Source organism: Apostichopus japonicus, chromosome 11 (assembly GCF_037975245.1).
Source record: "Apostichopus japonicus isolate 1M-3 chromosome 11, ASM3797524v1, whole genome shotgun sequence".
Lineage (NCBI taxonomy): Eukaryota > Metazoa > Echinodermata > Holothuroidea > Aspidochirotida > Stichopodidae > Apostichopus > Apostichopus japonicus.
Window position 1 is genome coordinate 24335937 of NC_092571.1, and position 20537 is coordinate 24356473.

General features: G+C 39.3%; 1 protein-coding gene across 2 annotated transcripts in view; it reads right to left on the reverse strand.

The window, feature by feature from the left end:
* Positions 1-3524: 3524 nt before the first annotated feature.
* LOC139976493 (ribosome biogenesis protein BMS1 homolog) overlaps positions 3525-20537 on the reverse strand; it is a 33241-nt gene continuing 16228 nt past the window's right edge. For both annotated transcript variants that reach the window (XM_071985292.1, XM_071985293.1), the window contains 13 exons: positions 19702-19859; positions 19284-19365; positions 18085-18386; positions 17348-17434; positions 17095-17196; positions 16775-16955; positions 16338-16396; positions 15437-15559; positions 14820-14967; positions 13994-14169; positions 12648-12806; positions 11653-11751; positions 3525-4665 (listed from right to left, as the gene is read on the reverse strand). In XM_071985292.1, the coding sequence (XP_071841393.1) occupies positions 4567-4665; positions 11653-11751; positions 12648-12806; positions 13994-14169; positions 14820-14967; positions 15437-15559; positions 16338-16396; positions 16775-16955; positions 17095-17196; positions 17348-17434; positions 18085-18386; positions 19284-19365; positions 19702-19859 (1775 nt within the window). In that variant the 3' untranslated portion in view covers positions 3525-4566. The remainder of the gene's footprint in view (positions 4666-11652; positions 11752-12647; positions 12807-13993; positions 14170-14819; positions 14968-15436; positions 15560-16337; positions 16397-16774; positions 16956-17094; positions 17197-17347; positions 17435-18084; positions 18387-19283; positions 19366-19701; positions 19860-20537) is intronic.

Consider the following 20537-nt stretch of genomic DNA (forward strand, 5'->3'; position numbering starts at 1 on the left):
GAATGTGATAGAGCCACCGATTTTCGCCCACGAGAGTCCGTCTTTAACTTTGGATTGTTGTGTTCAACTAGACTTACCAGTAGTGCGACATATATTGTGTAAATATCGACAGCGATTTTGTATGCGGCGTGGATTGGTTGTTGCAAAGTTTAATGTAACAAGAATCAGTCGCGGTGTCACGAGGACATTCCCCAGTCATGGCGCTTGCCCCTCCCACGAGTCCCCCTCCCCAACAAAGTCGAGTGGGGTCAGGAGATACCACTACACAGATAATAATGAGGCATAACTTGATTTTCACTTTGGATTCGCGTTTAATATAGTGAGCTCCGAAGATATCCTATTCTGTATATTACAAGAACAGTTTGAGCGTTTCATTTCGATATTTCCGTTACGATCAATTGTACAAAAGCGAAACAAAACAATCATAAAAGTAAACTTGAAGGGGTCAGCCACCCAAGGGCGGCGGAAGCACTTTTAATCCGGGGGGGGGGGGGCACCGACATCAAAGGGCACTTTGCAGAAATTCGATTGGACTGATGCAGCCTTATATTTAGTACCCTTTATAACTCTTATTGTACTAACTTATTTGCGTATACACATCACTCCATCAACGTCCTGCCTCCCCCCCCCCCCCCCTCAAGGAAAATATGCATACTAGCACTGCAATATCCAATGTGCAAATTGGGAAGCAAGGAACAAGTTTTCATTTGAGACAAAATGAGGTGAAAACATGCTAGTTGCTAATGTTGGAATCTTCCGAATTAGAGTTTATTTCTTGTTAATATCTTAACAAATTTTTTCCATTCGAAATAGCTTGAGTTTGACCCACAGAAATTCATTAAAAGTTAGGGGCGTAGCCAGGATTTGCAAAGTTGTATGCACGACTATCTGAGCGGAGCGCCACCATCGGTTGGCGCGGAGCGTACAAGAAAATTTTTGGTTTTACAAACCCCTCAGATGGCCGGAAACGGCCGTTCCCGAGTGTTCATTCTGGTTCCCTGGCCTCTTGCTAACTTGAGACACCTCAATTTTTATGTAGAAAAAGGGCACATTTTTAACCTGAGGAAAAGTGGGGGGGGGGGGCACGTGCCCCCTGTGCCCCCCCGGTTCCGCCGCCCTTGCAGCCACCTTCTAGATTTGTCTTAGCAACCTATCTGGCAAGTTACCTATCTGGCAAGTTTATCACCCTTTTTGTTGTATTTACGCATATTGTTGAATCACTTATAACTATTCTTCTGCAGTTATTACTGACTTCTGTTGACATATATAAAGAGGTGTACTGTGAAATCAAAGACTGCTCTCACTGCCAACTATATTACGAAATTACCAAGAATAACAAGTAAACGAGATGACGTTAAAGACAGACAATAAAAATAACAAATGCGATTTCATTTCTTGGGTGTGAATTGTATTCAATTCCAGTCAATTTAGAAAGAAAAAATTATTTATAGTTTTAATATAATCATAAATTAAATAACTTGTGAGTCTTATCATAGGAAGAGCCATCTGGTCATGTAATGCTGAAAAAAATGGTGACAGCAGTGGAACCAATAGGTGAGAAAATTGGATATGTTTGGGTCTTAAATTTATTGCCCATCCCCCCCCCCAAAAAAAAAAGAAACAGGATGCGGAGAATGGTGTAAGAAGGAGATGCAGATGTCATATTGCAGCAAATAACCAGTTGCTTTTAACTTTATGAGGTGTTACCTCCTCAAATTGTAAATCTAATAGTCTGTTTAAAAGTTCACAGAACCCAGGAAGATGATTGTGTGGTGAGAGAGAATGTCTTTTGTCTGATGACAGTTGATAAAGATTACTGTTATCGTAACATGGTAGAACAATAAAATTACCAGTAGACATCAGCAAAAACACTAATAATGTACCAATGAATACTTTTCAACTTACTTAAAGGTTGTGAAGACTCGCGTAAAAAGAAACGTCTAATGCCGGTAATCTAACCTAGTTTTCAAATGATGTGTAACAGAAGTATTAGACACCACCATCGATCCCAGAAAATACACACACACACACAGCTTGCTACCGTCGGTAATTAGACACTAGTGTACGGTCAGTACAAACAGCTGCAGTCAATACCACAGCACAGTGTACAAACGATACAGCGATGGACATCTCAGGTCCAGCTAACAAGGTATCATGTTTCATTACTGTCTGCATTTTGTTGCGACAAGAAAAAAAGATCTTCACTTGCAAGCAACGGAAAGTTAACTTTTTCAGATGGCGGCACACGGTTTGGGGCGAGTCTTCAATGCCTTTAAAAACTTATGACGTTGTTTTCTATGTGGAATCACCACTCGAATCGGAAGAAAATAGTCTGGCGGTATAGGCGGTATTGGGATGCTCTCACCTCAGAACCACTAATAATTCAGTTTTCAGGCATATTCATAGGGACACTCCTGCCATGAACTTTAATTAATTTTTTACCAATCTTCTGAAAGTAATATACCATTAATTATAAAGTAACTTAGGTATATGCCCATACACACGCACTGCCAGTAATGAAAAATCAAACCAGAACACTGACAAATTACTGAACCATTTTAAGCAGATTGAAAGCAACTTTTTCAAGTTGATAAAATATCACATCAATAAAGCTCATCAGCTGGCCTATAGGCAAAATTTCATTTGAAAAAGTGAAGTAAAGGTTTTTTTGAAATATTATGGGGTTTTTTGAGCTTATATTTGTGATGCTACTATAAAAAGTTGTATGGATGACAAAATATTGAGAACTGAATTTAGATCTATAAATAACCCACTAATGATCCTTCATTAGGTGGGAAGATCCAGATGAGTGTCTTACTATGATCAATTAATATCTTATTTTGAGTCATTCCAGACAGGTTTGCGAAAAAAATTGCCATCAAACTCAAAAAGTTGCTTTAAAATTGTGTGCATTGCCCCTCATTCTTCCCCAGCAGATTAATTCATGACATTTTGAACAAAAGTAGCAAATTGGGGTAGTTCCCTTGTACCCCCCCCCCCAATCTCCCAATAGACACATGAGCCCTATGCCTGAGCCTCATCTCCACAAGGTCAAGAGCCTTTGTGAAAACTTCCAGAGCAGGCAAAACAACTTTCCATTTTCAGGGTTTTCTTCCAACAAAACTAAAAAAGGGGAGGGAGGGGGAGGGGAGATGAGCAAGCATATGGTGCCTTAGGGCCCAGAGGTTATTCCTCTGGCATATCCCTCTGCCCCTCCGTCTACTTCCATCCCATAATTGGTCTGCTTGGCGTAAACAAATACTGACAAGAGCTTAAAAATTTCTTCATTTGCGATGAAGATACAAGTGGCAAATACGGAGGTCTCCTGTGGTCAAGTAGATTGAATTGCGAGGCTCGATTTACAGCACAGAGCAAACAAGGTCTGTTGTATTGGAGAGGACTGTGGCAAAGGTCAAACGTGAAATGTCAACAAAGTTGGCAGAGGTACTTCAGTGTTATCGTTGTCCAATTTGGGATTATTTAAAACAGTGGGGGAACGACAGCAGTACCACCACTTTCTTAAGTATTTTCACAATACTTCTCTCCTTCCTTGCAGTTTTCATTGTGCAGGAGAGGTCAAACAGCTTTGGAACAAGCTGAGGTTCCAGTGGCTCTATGTTACCTGGACTTTCCAAGCGAAGCTAATTTGGGCACTGCATCTAAAAGCTGCAGCAGTCGCAAAATTTCCCTGCAGCAAGACTGAATCGATATCAAAGAATAGAGATCATCTTTGGATAACAATAGTCCCTATCATGGAAAATGCAGAACACAAAAGAGAGTGTTGTTCTATGCAGCCCCCTCGGCCTCCTACACTTGACACCATACATTACCCTCAATCCTTTGGTGTAGTCCAAGGAGGAGCAGATGAGATTCACCATCTCCAGATATGTCTTACATTCAGCCAGGGAAGAATTAGACAACTACTACGGGTGTACACCCCCCCCACCTCCCCTAGTGTCAATTACCCAAAGGCCACACCCCTCCTTTTTTAAAAGCCTAAGTTCCCCTCTGGCCATTCCATAAAAGGTAAGGTTCCTATTCCTAAATCAGTCTAGGAAATTTAGAATCCCCACCCCCACCCCCCCCCCCTCCAACAATCTCAAAATCCTGTGCATGCGATGGTTCGGATACCTCTTCTTCTTCCTAACAATACCATCTCTTTCTTCCATCTTCCGATGGTACACACCCTGACGTTACCCTGACAGGATGAGATGTGATTCACAGTCCTCATCTAACTTTTCCATCTTAACAACCTCTTCTTCCACTTTGTATCACGTCGATTCATGAATCAACTGTGGGTCAACTTGACGTTGACCTGAGAGACGCCGAGATTCACCAATTTCATAATTCGTATTATCACGCTTCCTGAACTTCTTTTCTCTCTTCATATCACATTTATTCACACCTGGGATGAGGTTATCTTCCCTGATGATATAGTCATCACCCTCAAGAGCTAATTCTTCCACAAAACGTCGTCTTCCTCTCTTCCATATCGTCGTGTGTGTCAGCTGTCGATCCGTTTGAGGGGGCAGGCATGATCCATCACCTTTGAATGTCCTCACATTTTCAATATTTTGTCTTCTTCTTCATCTGTCCAAGAAGTCTAAACATCTCCCTCTTGTCTTTCTTCTGCCGATTCATGAGTTTCTCTTCTTCTACCTTCATCTGCAACAAAGAAACAAAAACAAACAACCATAATTTTGACATCATTTCATCCTCCCTTTACATGACTCAGTTCCTTAAAAAAAAAAATTTTAAAAGAGTAAAAAGCCTCAGGGTAAGCATGCCTTCTCACTCTTACCCTTGCACCCACCAACCCCCCTCCCCCTCCTCTCCTCTTCCATCCCCATAACAAGAAATATACTCCAAAAGTGCCACAACTATTTGAATGTTTTAAAATAACATCATCAATTTTGAAGGTCTTTTTTTAAAATCCTACAACAATTTTTCCATTTTTGGCTTCCTTTTCTGAAATATATGTAGAAAAAGGTATAAGGTCACCAAATACTGGATTCATATTTTTAATACTTTAAACGCTGCTTTCAATATTTCTCTTGAGGATGTCCTGACCTTCAAAATGATTCCCAGACATTGAGGAAGTTGACAATCAAATGTCTCAGTGAGCAATAATGACATAAGGGTGACAGTTAAATGAACCAATCATCCCAAACTATGGGTTGCCGAGCTGGGTATCATAAAACAGAAATGAACGGTTGGTTAAACAACATTTCTGCTGGAATCTGGCGGTATACTTCCTCCCTGTAAAGCAAACTTTTGTCTGTGTTTGTTGTAGTTGTTGTTGTTTACTGGCTTTCAATAACGTCCAATCAACATTAATCATATTGAGCCATTGTGCAAATATAACTATGAATCACCAGGGAGGGGGTATATTGGGTGATCTTTAGGACTGAGAAGTTTATGGGTTGTGACTATAAACCTTGGGCAACAATAAAATGTGTCGTCAAGGGGAAAAGAGTGGGGAAACTGGGGAATAGCTATCAAAGTTTGAAAAATAAATGATCATTCTTTTGACTTTCTAGCGTACTTGGAAGCCAAACAAGCTAGGGCAACCCATACACACACACACACCCACACACGCACCCATACGCGCATGCACACGCCAAGTTGACTGCATAGGTTACTTGCCTACCTATGGCAAGCAACCAAAGACATGACTGTTGAACCTCTGTTTCAACATGTCAAAACTGCTGACTCAAATGCCATGAGAGTATTTTCAAAAGTTTCATCTTTTTCACCTTTGACCTCATGATCTTATTTGGACAATAAAATTATATAATTTGATTAATAGATTAATTTTCCAATTTTTTTATTAGTTTACATATTCGTTGTACAAAGAGTGTAATACTGAAGTCAAAATGAACCAATTCTTCTTTCCAAAAATGATAGGAAAAAAAGAAAAAGAAAAAAGAAACCGTACTACTACTACCGGTTGTAAATAACTGAAAGAGGAATAACTGAAGGGGGAGTGTGACTGGAGTACCGATGTACCAGGCTGTAGCAAGCACCGACAAGTATTTACGACCCCCTGATAACACTTCAGTACCAATCCCTTCGGGTTGTTAAAGTTTACAAGAAGTAAATAAAAGCCACTGCTTCCACAGTGGCCTTCTATTATATGACAAAGTCAACTCAGCTGTGTGCCAACAACAAACCTGTTTGCTACTATATGGCTTCCATATTTCAACAAATCTTGCAAACAATTCTCTCCACCCTGTTTTTCTTTCTCTCACTTTTCTCTCTTTTCATAGAATCCAAACTGATATTTAGTCAAACAATCAAATTGAGTGTCACTGCCTGGTAGAAGACAGAGTGTCTTCATCAATCAAACTGCTGGTGATCGTCGGTGAAGGACGACGGCTTCTGGAGTGATCGGGGAGCCTAAACAGTAGCCAGTATTGCACAGCCCGAGTGGTTAAATAGTTGCACAGGAGTGGCTATATAGCTCCTACAGCATATATACACAGTTAGATAACTATAGTACGTGGTGTTCTTAATCTGTATGACAATTTGCACAGCAACTGTTACGTGCTATCTGAGTGATGGCACAGCAAACAATGAAACAGGTTTAAATATAGAAAACTGCAAATCTGGTTGGTTTATTGCTGAACCGATACAATCAAAAACACATGGGGCATGCAGAAATGTTCACGATTACCTTGTCTTACCAAACTAAGAAAGGAAAACAGGAATGACAAGGATTCTAAGACAATATCTTCAAGGATGGATTAAAAGAACCAAAGAAAGCTATCATAGACAAAGGGGATATTTTAAATAAATTGGGGGAAAACTAAGTTTAACACAGGAAACTTGTCTTTTTCAAACAAAACTAGTTGAATGTTTTCTTTTCATTCTCTGATGGAAACGGTACTCCGAGAAGGGAGGGGGGGGGGGGGGGTTATCAACAGTTTCAAAAAGCCATAGCAAGTCATGTAGCCTACATTATGTTTCTGTATATTAACAAGACAAAAACAGCATAGCCCCACAAGAAAAACAAAGCATGGCTGAACCACAAAAATCAGAGCATAGCACCGCCATAAAATATGGCATAGCCCCACCACAAATGCAAAGCATACCCCAAAAAATTAACCATACCCCCATAAAAACAAAGCATACCCCCCTCCCCACTCTTAAAAAAGCAAATCCCGCTAAAAACAAAACATACCTCTAAAAACAAAGCATAGCCCTACCATAAAAACAAAGCATACACCTCTCAAAACAAAGCATACACCTCTCAAAACAAAGCATATACCTCTCACAACAAAGCATACCCCTAAAAACAAAGCATACCCCCTAAAAACAAAGCATACCCCCTTACAACAAAGAATACCCCCTACAACAAAGAATACCCCCTAAAACAAAGCATACCCCCTAAGAATAAAGCATAGTCCCACTACAAAAACAAGGCATACCCCCCCTCATAAAAACAAAGCATACCCCTCTCAAAACAAAGCATACCCCCTAAAAACAAAGCATACCCCTTAAAATAAGGCATAGTCCCACCACAAAAACATAGCATACACCTAAAAACAAAGCATACACCCCATAAAAACAAAGCATACCCCTATAAAAACAAAGCACACCCCTAAAAAACAAAGCATACCCTCACCACAAAAACAAAGCATTCCCTCACCCCAAAAAACAAAGCTTAGCCTCACCACAGGAAGCTATTGATATTTTTTTCATCTTTTATTGCTCTATTGTTGCATTCATATCTACAGGTAAGGTATATTAAAATCAAAACATACTGCTAGCAATCAATAAGACAAAAGATAATATTGCTGATAATACCAAGTAACATGCAACATCACCTCGCAAAATCAATAGCAAGTATTTGCCAGATTAGAACTTGATTAGCAATTCTTCGCAAAGTCAATTGAGTTTATCCGTTTGCGATAAAAAATAAGGAAAAAAAAAAGAAAGAAAGCTACAAGTCAAGTTGAACTCTTGATACTCGGCAGGAATAGAGCTATACTATTCAATAAACAAAAAAAACTTATATTTAGTTTTATCTTAATGTATGGCTGATATGTTGATAAAGAGTGATTAAAGCGATCAGATTAAAAATCCAATGAGGTAAAAAAATTGTGTCCACAAAACATGATAAGACTCAACATCCCACACAGTTTTAGCTTTCTGTAGTGTTTCCAACAGTGGCAATGTCTGTGAAAACACATGTTGTATGTAAGTCTTACAAGAGTAGTGGGTACTCGCACTCAGATAATTGGGTTATCCATCTCTGAAAAGTAAGGTTATTCTGCTCTGGGAAGTGGATTGTTCCATTGAGAGAAAAGGAGGGTGTCCCACTCCATCACAGTCCCATCCTGTTTTGCATGAGTCTCAACAATCAGACTAACTAAATGCCCATTTTTTAGCAAAAAGCAAATTCTTTGTTTTCATTTTTTTTTAACATAAGGGATATCAATCTTACTTCTACACAAGTTGACTACCAGGAGTAACCTCAACTACTGCTTTTACTAAAATAACGCATTACACTAGGCTGTATTTTCTTAATCCACAAGCACTTTACGTACAGAAAATAACACATTTTGAACCAAAATGCACACTTTGAGCCCTCAACGGATTAACTGTTGAAGGGAGGAAATTGTCAACATTTGAAAAAACACCCCAACAATGTTTGAGGTCTTTAACTTTGGCCATTATAAGAAAAGTTGACATGTTCATTACGACGTCAATTTTATATGTATATACCTTACACGATATGCAAGGTTTCGCGGCCTTTGTCATGCACTGCACAGAAGAAATGGCTAGATAGGGATCGCCAATAACTAAGGATCGCTGGATAAGGCACTTGGCTTCTTATCCTCTGGGCATCGGTTTGAAGCCTGTTCTAGCTCAAAATTGATTTGCTCTTTCCAAATGTTAGCTGGTATCTAGCTTTCAACATTTATTGACAGTAAATGATCATAAATTTTAATAGCCCTCGTGTTTACATGCACCAGTTAACAACGGGCAAAAATATAGCCTCATGTTACATATGCAAAGTGGGCACACAAATATGCTATGAAAGTGTAGCAGTTCTAGTCACATCACATGTTTTTGCAGACTTTTTCAATATTTTAGCCGTATCTTGCAATTGTTGAAGGGATATTCCGGCAGCCAAAGTTAAAATGAATCTTCGGCTAAATGCCTTACATCAACAGAGGGGGCTGTCATATCGGGTCTTTTCTAGTTTCTAGTGGTATAAAGGCTAAAGAACCCCATTGTTTAAACCACATCTACATCACATTTTGTATAGCAAATTTATGAATTGTTTCAAATTTGGTAATGTTTAGTGAATGCATCTGGCAACAGTAGTCACTGATGTTATCATTACAATTGAGCTGAAAAACAGTGTTTGTTATTCTTAATAATATCTACAAAAAAAAAACACGTATCTATAGGGGAAACTAAAATTGCTACAAAACAATTACATTTGGATGAAATTCTGATCACGGAGAAACGTTACAGCGATCGGCAAACGTTCCAAATGCATCACATTTCAAGGGCTTAATCAACAGTGTTTATGACAGGAGATTAAAACACTTGAAAAACACTCTAACACGATGACATCAAAGGACACCTATTTAAATTTTTATTATTATTATTAGTACTTTTATTAAAACAAATATTTACCTGCAAGAAATAAAATGACATTGAATGAATCTATCCTGAGGTAGGGAATATTTTACTTAGATGGGGTGTTCAACTAACAGTCTACAAATATAAGCATTTACATGGTGTGCCACTGAAATATCTCCCTTGAATTGCAAGCATCTGTTTCTGGTGAAATTTATTTAACAAGAGGAGAAACCAATGATGCAATCAGCAGGTGTAATACCCAACCAGCCGCTTGACATGTTTGAACAAAACTTGCAACAGGAAAAAAAAACCCTAGAGGTTCCCCATCCATCCACCAACTGACAGATAAAATGGATCCTTGCCATGCATTGTACTTCTTTCAATAAAAAGTCATAAGAAGGAAAATATCACCTTTGTACAGGAACACATATCCCATCAAACTATCTTGACCTTACATTCAATAAAAATGTTGACAAAAACAATCCTTCTTACCGATTACTGGATAATAAGTTAATAACACTCACAAACAAAATGGAGCCAACCCAATAAAACTAGATATCACCTTTGTACAGGAACACATATCCTGAAAGCCAAGGAATATCTTGACCCTTGAATTCAATACAAATTTTGACAAAAACAATCCTTCTTTTATTGTACAGCCAATATCAATGTCCAGATAGGAGCCACAAAACTCAAGAAAAGTGGATCAACCGATTCCTGGATAATAACACTCACAAACATAATAGAGCCAACAAAATAAAATTAGATATCACCTTTGTACAGGAACACATATCCCGAAAGCGAGGAAATATCTTGACCTTGAATTCAATAATAAGTTTGACAAAAAAAATCTTTCTTTTATTGGCCAGACAATATCAATGTCCACATAGAAGCCACAATACACGACTCGGTCAACCGATTACTGGATAATAACACCCACAAAAATAATGGAGCCAGTGCAATAAAACTAGATATGTACCGTCCATTCAGCCGATTTGTGGGTTATAATCCTGACAAATACATTAGACCCAACATAATTAAACTACATTTATGACGAATATAAATGACTTATTTACGGCCGACAGATTTTGTCGTTTGGTTTTTTCTTCTTTTCAATTTTTTGTGAATCAAAGTTGGTTGAAACTTTAGGTCTCAACAGTCAACGACATACAGGAGAAGTATAGAAAATCAACTAAGATATTGTCGTTCAATTCGAATCACCTTCCAGAGCTTAGCGAAATGCTTGAACATACATGTACAGCAATTATAGCCATCTTAGTATTAATTTATGACTCTAAGGAAACTTGATTACCTTAATTTCGATGTCAAGGTTTCCTAACGGTCCCAATATTTTGCTTTTTGAGAGAGGAGGGAGGGGCAGGGGGGATTAGCGGAAGGGTAGGGGGCAGTGTGCATGGTGACAAAACTATTGCACGTCTCCAACAATGCATTGGATATGTATCTTAATTTCTTTTAAAAAATGTTCATCCTCTTTAAAGCTGTTTCATGTCACGCTCTGAATTTGATTATTAAACTTCCCGCGGCCCGGAAGCTCCATGATGATGGTAGATTGAAGAAAGAGTGAGGGCAGCACTTCACAATCTATTAACGGGGATAACTTTACGCACAATATTATTTGACACTTAGTAGACAGTTTAATAAAATGAAAAAAAAAACATTGTCATCAGTCCAAGTTGTGTATCTCTTTTAACCCTTTTAATAATTCCTGTGAAATGACCCTGAAAAGAGCTGTGGTTCATCAATTAAAACGACTGGACTTTATAGTCTAATACACAGAGCATTACAAGCTAACCAATGCCTGTGAAAGAATTATGTCTGGCAAACAGTCATAGCACAACCGCCTACCGAAAAAAAAAAAAAGATCCACTCTTTAATGCCATAGCCTCACTTTCTCTAGTCCCTCATATATTGCTCATCTCCACAAAAAAACGCTTGGGCTTGTGTTTCAGAATCAAATTAGTCTGACCTCACCCTGTGCTTTAAAACTGAAGTAAACTTCATTAAAATTTCATTCTTTTTCGAAAAACTTACCCTTTTCTTGTTTTCCGTTGACTTCTTCTCCCTGTCTTCTCGGTCTCGTCTCTTCTTGTCTTTGTATAGCGCCCCCAACTCTTGCATCAATGCAGCAATCTGAGGTCAAAATACAAAACATGGTCAAAGGTCACTGCTCAACAAAAAAGCACATATAGCGACAACATATGCTATCTGTTCCTACTGTTCGCACTTCCACCTATGGGGAACGTTGCTTTGCTAGATCAGCTCCACAGCTCTGGAACAGTCTCCCCTTACATCTGAAAACAATCCAGCATGTGTCAACTTTCCAGAAAGAACTCAAGACTTTCTTATTCATGAATGCGTTTAATAACTGTTGTGTCAATTTTGGGTACTTTGCTTCTGCAGCGCTTCTGAACAGTTTTTTATAACAGGATAAAAGTGCTTTACAAATTTTTATATTATTATCATTTTTATATATTGGAAGAGAATCTATGTCGAAATTGGACGGACGAACCTGTCAATATCTTTTTTTGATGCCTTGTATCATAATTTTATGAAACTGTGGGTCATATATCATCTTTTCCACTCAAATAATCATAAAGAATCACCTGTAACTTGGGAGTATTCATTTTAGTTTTCATAGAGACTTTTCACAATTTTTAGACATGAAGGGTCTGGGCTTTTTTCCACGCCCAATGAATTATTTGTAAATTTATGCTACAGTTGTTACACTACTTGTATTTATCACTACATTCATTGCATCTGCAACTTTTCACTGCTCTAATCTCATTTTCTGCGACCTTTCTGTGACCTGTTCATTTCTCTTCTTTGTCCATTTATCCCCCCTGGCAAGTCACTCCTTACAAGGCAACTATACAATTAAAAGCCAAGCCTTTCACTGCTTAACATTGTTCTCTGCTACTATTTTATAATCTTTAGAACATTTCAGTTCTTGTCTTCTCTTTATTAAAGCATAAACATTGTCGATTATTCCCCCCTCCCCCTCCCCCTGTGGATACATATCTCTTTACCTTTCTTTCATGAGGTTCTCGGATGACTGCCCTCGTGCCCGCGATAGTGAGACCTTCTTTCCTCTGCCGCTGTTGAGGGCGGTATTTAAATGGTAACTCTTGGGCCAGCTTTCGTGGAATGACCAGTCTGTTGAACCTTCGTGGCTTACGCTGAATAGCCTGTAAAAACAAGACAACGAATATTTGGCTGCATTTTAAAGACAGGTATTGCCCACCATTTTGGGAAGTAATCACTCAGAGGGTCATAAAGATAAGGTCAATGTGAGTTTGATAAAGTGTTCCACAAAAGATTAAATGCTGATAGCTTCAAGTACATTGTTACCTTCATTATCCTCTGGGTATCCCTACACAACAATATATGAACAAAACAAACAATGTGTCCACATGTCGTTTTGGTTATATGGTGTTGTGCATTAAAAGGCTTATTTTGGTGTTGGTTATTTGGTGTTGAGGTTGAGAATTGAAATTGAGATGGTATGGCCATGTCACAAGATCTACAGGACTGGCTAAGACGATCCTGCAGGGCACGGTACCGGGAGGAAGAAGGAGAGGCAGACAGAGAAAAAGATGGGAGGACAACATCCCAGAGTGGACGGGCCTCAAACTGCCTGATGCCCTACGAGAGGCCGAGGACAGGAAGCAGTGGAGAGAAATAGTTGGGAGGGCATCTGTGGCGCCCCTACGGTCTACCAGACTCCGGGATACGTGAGGTGAGGTGATTTGGTGTTGGCTGTTGGTGTTGGTTATTTGGTGTTGTGTTAGAAGGCTTTTTTTCATAGTGATTGGTAGTTGGTTGATTAGCAAAAGAACTGACAATTTTCTGAACTTTAAGGTGAAAAACCACATGAACATAGCATATTGTATTACCACAAAGCTAAAAAAAAAATTCCGTTGAATTTTGTGATATTTAGTAAATTTATGCATCTGGCAACAAAAGACTGAAGGATATCCTCAGGACAATTCAGCTGAAAATATCTTTGTATTTCTTCATTTAACCACATATGAAAACGGAATATTTCTCCCCCAAAAAAGATACATTTTGATGACATCATAAGTACAGAGAAACTTTAACAGCTACGCAAACATTCCAAATGTATCAGAAATGATTTTAGGTATAGGGTTTCAAATTTTATGGATGGACTGGAGGAGAATGAAGGTTATTTTCAATAGGAGGAGGTGCAGGCATGGGGTTGCTTTCCTAGGACTGACGATGGAAGTAGGGGCCAACTGCCCTCCACCCCTTTTGTACACAACCACTCTGTGATATTTGTCAGTTTGGAAGCTACCAGGACAAACAAAACAAACATCTGTAGCTCTTACACCAAAACTGGGAAACAAAGCTTTACCTTGTACAGGGAGTCTTGGTTTACCGGCAGGGGGATGTTATTGTCCCTCCGTAGCTGTCCGACTGTCCTCATACCCTTCCAAGTGCCCTTCTGCTCCTTTGGTAGGAGCATGTTTGTGACAGGGTTGTACAACTTGGGAAGTTGGACTTGATACCATGTCCTCAAGAAAACTATATCTGTATAACAGAGAAGTACAAAATAGATATTTTTAAGAGACATAATTTACTGACAAAGCATTCATTCCGTCAGTGCGAGCATGAGGGGACAGTATACAGTGGTATTAGCATTAGACTCAGATAATGTTGAGGATTAACAGTATGAATAGTTCCTTTATCTGATTCTAATGATAATACTACTCTATACTGTCATCTCATATCAAGCTTCAAAGCATTCATACTGACATTATGAACAGTTCCTAACCTATATCTGATTCTAATGCTAGTACCACTATATACTGTCACCTCATATCATGCTTCAAAGCACTTGTGCTGACAGTATGAACAGTTCCCAACCTTTATCTGATTCTAATGCTAATACCATTGTATACTGTCCCATTAACAGAAACCTGTCATTGTGTGGTTCAGTATGCAGGGGGTTGGGGGAAAAGAGGGGGTCAGTTGCAAGACTATGGGTTCATAGGGACTATCAAAAGTTAGATCATGACAAGACTGGGTCATGTCAAGTTCAGTTGGGGCAGTGTGCGGCAGGCTTTACTGGAAAAGAAAAGGTATATTGTAAGACGGGATGGCAATATTCAGTGTACGTGGTCTCTGTTAAGAATCGAAAGATTTTAAACTAAGTAGCTGACTGGCATTTTTGAGCTTACCACTTCTGAGAAGCTTGTCTTCAAAAGATGCCCTGAAAGCCCCGGGTGGTGCCTTAGATGCCTTCTTGATTTGACCTCTGATTCCACTGACAGTTCTTATCAAGGCACCTTCAAACTTTGCCACTTCTAACGCTGAGTTAAACATTCCCTGCGAAATTGATTTAAGAAGAAACATTGATAAAAATAACTCTTCAAAATGTTCTCCAAGGTCTTAAGGGTAGTATAAATTATATCACTTCATTTCTAAAAAAAAGGGCAGAAAAGGAACTGTGTCAAAAGTAGGATGCTGATGGGGGCTGCAGCATAATCCAGTCAGGCTGGAGCATAACCCAGCCAGGCTGCAGTATAACCCAGCCAGGCTGCAGTATAACCCAGCCAGGCTGCATCATAACCCAGCCAGGCTGCAGCATAACCCAGCCAGGCTGCAACATAATCCAGTCAGGCTGCAGCATAATCCAGCCAGGCTACAGCAAAATCCAGTCAGGCTGCAGCATAACCCTGCTGGTCTGAAGAGATATCTCTATTGCTTGATAGTTTGATTCAGCCTGGCTGCAGGGGATTTCGCAGCTGCTGCAGCTCTTGTTCTTGACAGAGTGGCTAAAGCAATATAAACTCACTTGAATAAAAGCTGTGTTTTTGTGAATCTTGAGTGGCACCCCAGTCAGCTTTAACTTCTTGACGATGTTGATGGACTTGTCCAAGTCAAGGATTACCCCCGTCGCAGCTATTCTGAATCCAGGCTACAAATGAGGAGAAAACAAGTAACGTTACAATCTTATTTAATGCCTTGCAGAGAAAAATCATGTCAGGAGTTTCTTCTCTTAGAGCAGGGGTGGGCAACCACTGAATGATTGGGCCAGATATAAGGAGTGAAAAATTGACAAAGCAGCACCCTGACCAACGACCTGCTGTTGATTTCAAACCTCTGCTTCTGAGGACTTTCAAGCAAAAGGTGTGTACTGTATTCACAAAAACATAATGTCAATACAGTACAGTTGATAATTAATGGGGATAATAGGCCTACCTGACAGCATCATTAGTCCCGATAAATTCTAAAAAGCTAGCACTTTTCTTGTGATGTAAAATAGATTGATATTTTTTTTCTTCTTGAGACATCTCACGGGCCGCAAAAAAATCACTGGCGGGCCGCATGTGGCCCGCGGGCCGTAGGTTGCCCACCCCAGTCTTAGAGGCTTACCCAAAGTTTTAAAAGATAAAAGACACACACTGGTGTTGTAAAACTATCAAAAACAACTCCCTTATATACAGTTCCTGTCTAAAATGCGTATTTAAGTGCAGCTACGAGGTAGATAGGGCCACAGAGTTATCTAGCTATTAACTTTACTGTTCTTTGTCTGTTGCCTCAGTTTTGATATCATCTATGTTGTTTACGTTAAGAAGCTGACAAACAAACCACACGGCACCAGAATCATGCAACACTTTCATTGTAACAGCAGCAGAAAGGTTACAGCCCATCTTTTTTTTTGAAAAGAAATTAAATTTCAAATTAAAACTTACCTCCCTTCCACTGATTGACTGAACGGCTAAGATGCCTGTACCCTGGGGAGTGATTGGACCTAGAACAAAAGGGTAAATATTGTAAACAAAATCAACATCTCATAAACATTTTTGAGCAGAGACCTATATCTCACAACAAACTTCTAGAAGAAAAGAATAGCAATCATTTAATAAACCAATCAATGAAAGTTTAACAGAGATTACTGATGAAGACAACAGTTCACCGCACATTACTCATAGAGACAACCGTAATCTAATAAATATCACCCCAGATTACTCATGAAGACAAAAGTTATCTTATTAATCTCACCCCAGATTACTCATGAAGAGAACTAATCCAATTAATCTTACCCCAGATTACTCAAGAAGACAAAAGTTATCTAATTAATCTCACCCCAGATAACTCATGAAGACAACGGTAATCTTATTAATCTCACCCCAGATAGTTGCTATACAGTGGAGATGTTCTGGAGTGTATTTCAGAAGTCTGTTACGTCCGTTGTGATCTTGGATGCAGTAGAGGGGGATGGTTTGGAATCGACGCCAACCAACAGAGAAAATCAACGGATCTCTAGTCTTAAGAATCTTGGGATACCATCTGTGTTTCTTTAGACGAATCTGGGGAGGAAAAGTTCAAACCAAAATTGCATTCTTCTGAGCACTGCAGCAAGTCGACTTAAGAAGTCAAAAAATATTCAGCAATGGCGCATATGATGGTCGTAGCCTACGGAGACTGGACTTTAATACCGGCACTTACCTGTACAAAGCCGATAGAGCTCTCGCTGCTGAGCAGGCCACCTAGAACCATAGGACACGTGGGGTCAAAGTTTGTTACAAACTCAAAGGGAACGTCCGCCACCTGTGTGCGTCGAAAAGAGAATAGACTGAAATATATCGGAAGGAAATACTGTCTCTGATTAGCAAAAGTACTTGTATCGCCTGACAGTTGTCTGGTTTGAAGCATAATATAGAATTTAAAAATAGTAATTGTGGTAACAATAACAACGTACCTCCACTCTAACATACATGCCCGGTCGAAAGCCCTCGTATTGCGTTCGGACACTGTCGTCCATGTCTTGAAATTCTGCTCTGTTGAGCTGCAGGAAAAATGAAATGTTATGAAGGAATCAACCGAACAACATACAGTCATCTTTCGATGGCACGTAACCATAGATATGTGACAATTAACGTACCACATCAAGTGTAGGTAGCTAACAAATCGGAGGAGAGCAAAGTGAGACTAGTATCAAGATCTAACAGTTTCAGAAGCACTGATACACTTAGATCTGCCAGATACACTTCAAAGTGGCTTCAGAGAGGGTTTTTGCAACTGGTTGGTAGTTGGACCAAACCTACCAAACCATTACTCAAAGTAAGATTAAAATTGGTTGAATTCAGGAACCCCTAAAGATATCTGGGGGGACAGTCTGTGTGTCATCATGGTAGACCTTCTTTAAAATTTTTTACTTCCATATTATCATCTTGTCCAGCATTTCCAGTTCAAGTCCTGGGGGTGACATCATTCACTCACTGTTGCCAGATGCATAATCAAAATATATCTCAAAATTCCTATCTTCCCCATACCAACCGCTCTGACTCAGAGGACCTAGTTTGTACTTAAAGATGCAGTATCTCTCCATCCTATGTGTTCAGCAATCTGTTTCGACCTTCGATATATACCCCTTTAACGTATCATCTCCCATAAAAAATCGATTTAAATGACCACCCCGATAATAATTTATTATACCTTGGACTGCTGATCCATTTCCTCTTTCCATTCGTCGAAGAAAGACGGTCCTTCCTCCTCATCCTCCAGTAACCCCATCTTAGCTTTACGTTTCTTCTCCATCCTTCGTTCACGTTCCTGTTTGTCCTCGTCTTGGACAGAGAGGGCAGTCTTTGCTTCACCTCCTACCTCTCCTTCTGCTTTCTCCTCCTCATCGCCATCTTCATCCTCCTCCTCGCTACTCCTCTCATCGGTCTGTTTCTCTGGGTCTCCTTTATGTACCTCCCCTGTCTCCAAGTCTTCAAAATCACCATAAAGTTCATCTGCAAACCAAACAAAGAACAGATTTATCTATTTCTTTTCTTTTTTGTCAAAAGAAAAAAAGAAAAATTCATGGGTATGGTAATAATAACACTTTCTTAATATTTTTTGGGGCATTTGAGGTTCTACATCAGCTGCTGGTCAGTTAGATACCCAACAGATATATGAAGGCAAAAAATTAAACTTGCAAATATTGCATATTTAGATGGAAAATATTTCAGCTAGTAGGGAATTGAAATTGAAATTGCAATTCATGTTACCACCAAATCACACAGACTATATTATGCATCAGGCTAGGTTAAAGTTTGACTATATGCTATATGGAGTAGAACTAGATCAAATTTTTTAGTGTTACTTTCAAACCGAGCTGGTGCAGGGCTATGGGCACACTACGTCTGATTATAAATGGGCAGATGATGTAGGTGCCAGATTGCTAGAAATTGCCCAAAACTACAGAGGGGAGGAGGGTTGAGTTTGCTTCTCCTTTAACCTATTTTCCCTTAAAAAATCCATTTACCGAACAGCTGTTTTCCTGATCAATCTTCTCTTATCATCAAAGAAAGATGACCTATGATTACTCTGAAACTTAAAGCCTTCAAGGCTGTTAGACTTGCAGTAGGTGGTTTTCATTCAAATCAGCTTCTTTGTTTTTCCCTGAATAAGAAGCACACTGTAAAGGTCAAAGTTCATCAGGTGACACCATGGTAACACACGAGCACAAAGTTCCATTAAACCTCTGTCTTCCATTCAACAGCTAATACTAAATTCAAGTCTTGATGTAAAACAGAAAGCTAATCTTTAGAAAGATGCACAAAAAAAACAAACAAAAAGGGGGGAAAAAATAAAACATCTGTAGAACCTGTTTACATCAGACATGTTTAACTTCTCTCGCCTCTTACCGTCTTTCTCCAGCAAGGTTTCGGCATCTTCATCTGCCTCCCATTTACCAGTCACGAAACAATCGGCGATCAATTCCCTGACCTGACAGAGGGGAAAATATATGTCAAAGGTCACAGTTGGAAATGGTCAACTCCAAGAAAGGTTTAAAATGTTTTACAGATCCTTTTGTCAATGGCAACCACTTGGAAGATTCACTTGAAGTCAATTTTATTTTTTATTTTTTCTGCAGGTTTAGCATGTACTCTTTCAGGGATGAGCCCGAGGTAAAAGAACGTCACGGAACTTTGCAAAAATTGCGGTATAGGCTCCAGTTTGGGTATGCTACAGTGTGGTAGGATAATAGTGTTTGTTTCCGAGGTAGAAAAGAAATCACGGATATTCCGCCAATTCGCAGAGAAAGCTCATGCCTGCTCTTACCTCGTTCAAATCCCAGTCTCTGATGTGTTTCACGGGAAAGCCAGAGGTATCTTGTCCGTCCTTTCCTCGACTCAATTTCTCTTCGTCTTCAGACGGCTTGGATAACGTCAAGAATCCTCCCAACACTTCTGTCTCTCCATCAGAGTCATTCTCAACAACTGAAAGAAAAATTTATTTTTTATTTTTTCAGTCAAATTTATCCAAAAAGCTTGATCATACACAGGCCCAACGAGATGGGAGTCAGAGTGGATACAGCCCTTGGGTCCAAGGTTAATTAGAGGACCCAGGGAAATAGTGATTGCATTTTCAAATTTTCAGGGCATTTCATTAATGCAACTGAAAAACTTTTCCTGTTTTAATAATCGAGAAAGAATTTAGTTACAGATTTTGGACATTCTGCTTTCCTATGGGATTCCTGATCTGTCGCAAATCATACTTTTGACAAAAATGACAAGCAAGAATTTGCTATTGTTTATTTATTGAGAAACGATTGCTAAAGGAGAGAAAAGTCAGTCTGCGAAGTAGAAGTAGTCTAGGTAAATGTTGTGAACAAAACTCAGGGGTTGCTTCATTTCTTTAAAATGTTTCACTCTCCACCCAGTATTTCAAACAAGAGCAACATTCTGTCATACGAGAAAACATAAAAGTATCTCTTGTCGTTCAACATAGTGGAAGCAACAACTAACAGTAGCGAATAGCATAGTAGCTTGATGGCAATACCAACTGGTGCCCCAATTCTTATATACAGAGTAGGCTATGCAGAGGTACATCTGCTGCAAAGAGAGAAAGTGCTACAATGGCCTCGGCTAAGAGCCGATGTCTGCTTGGAAAGTCAA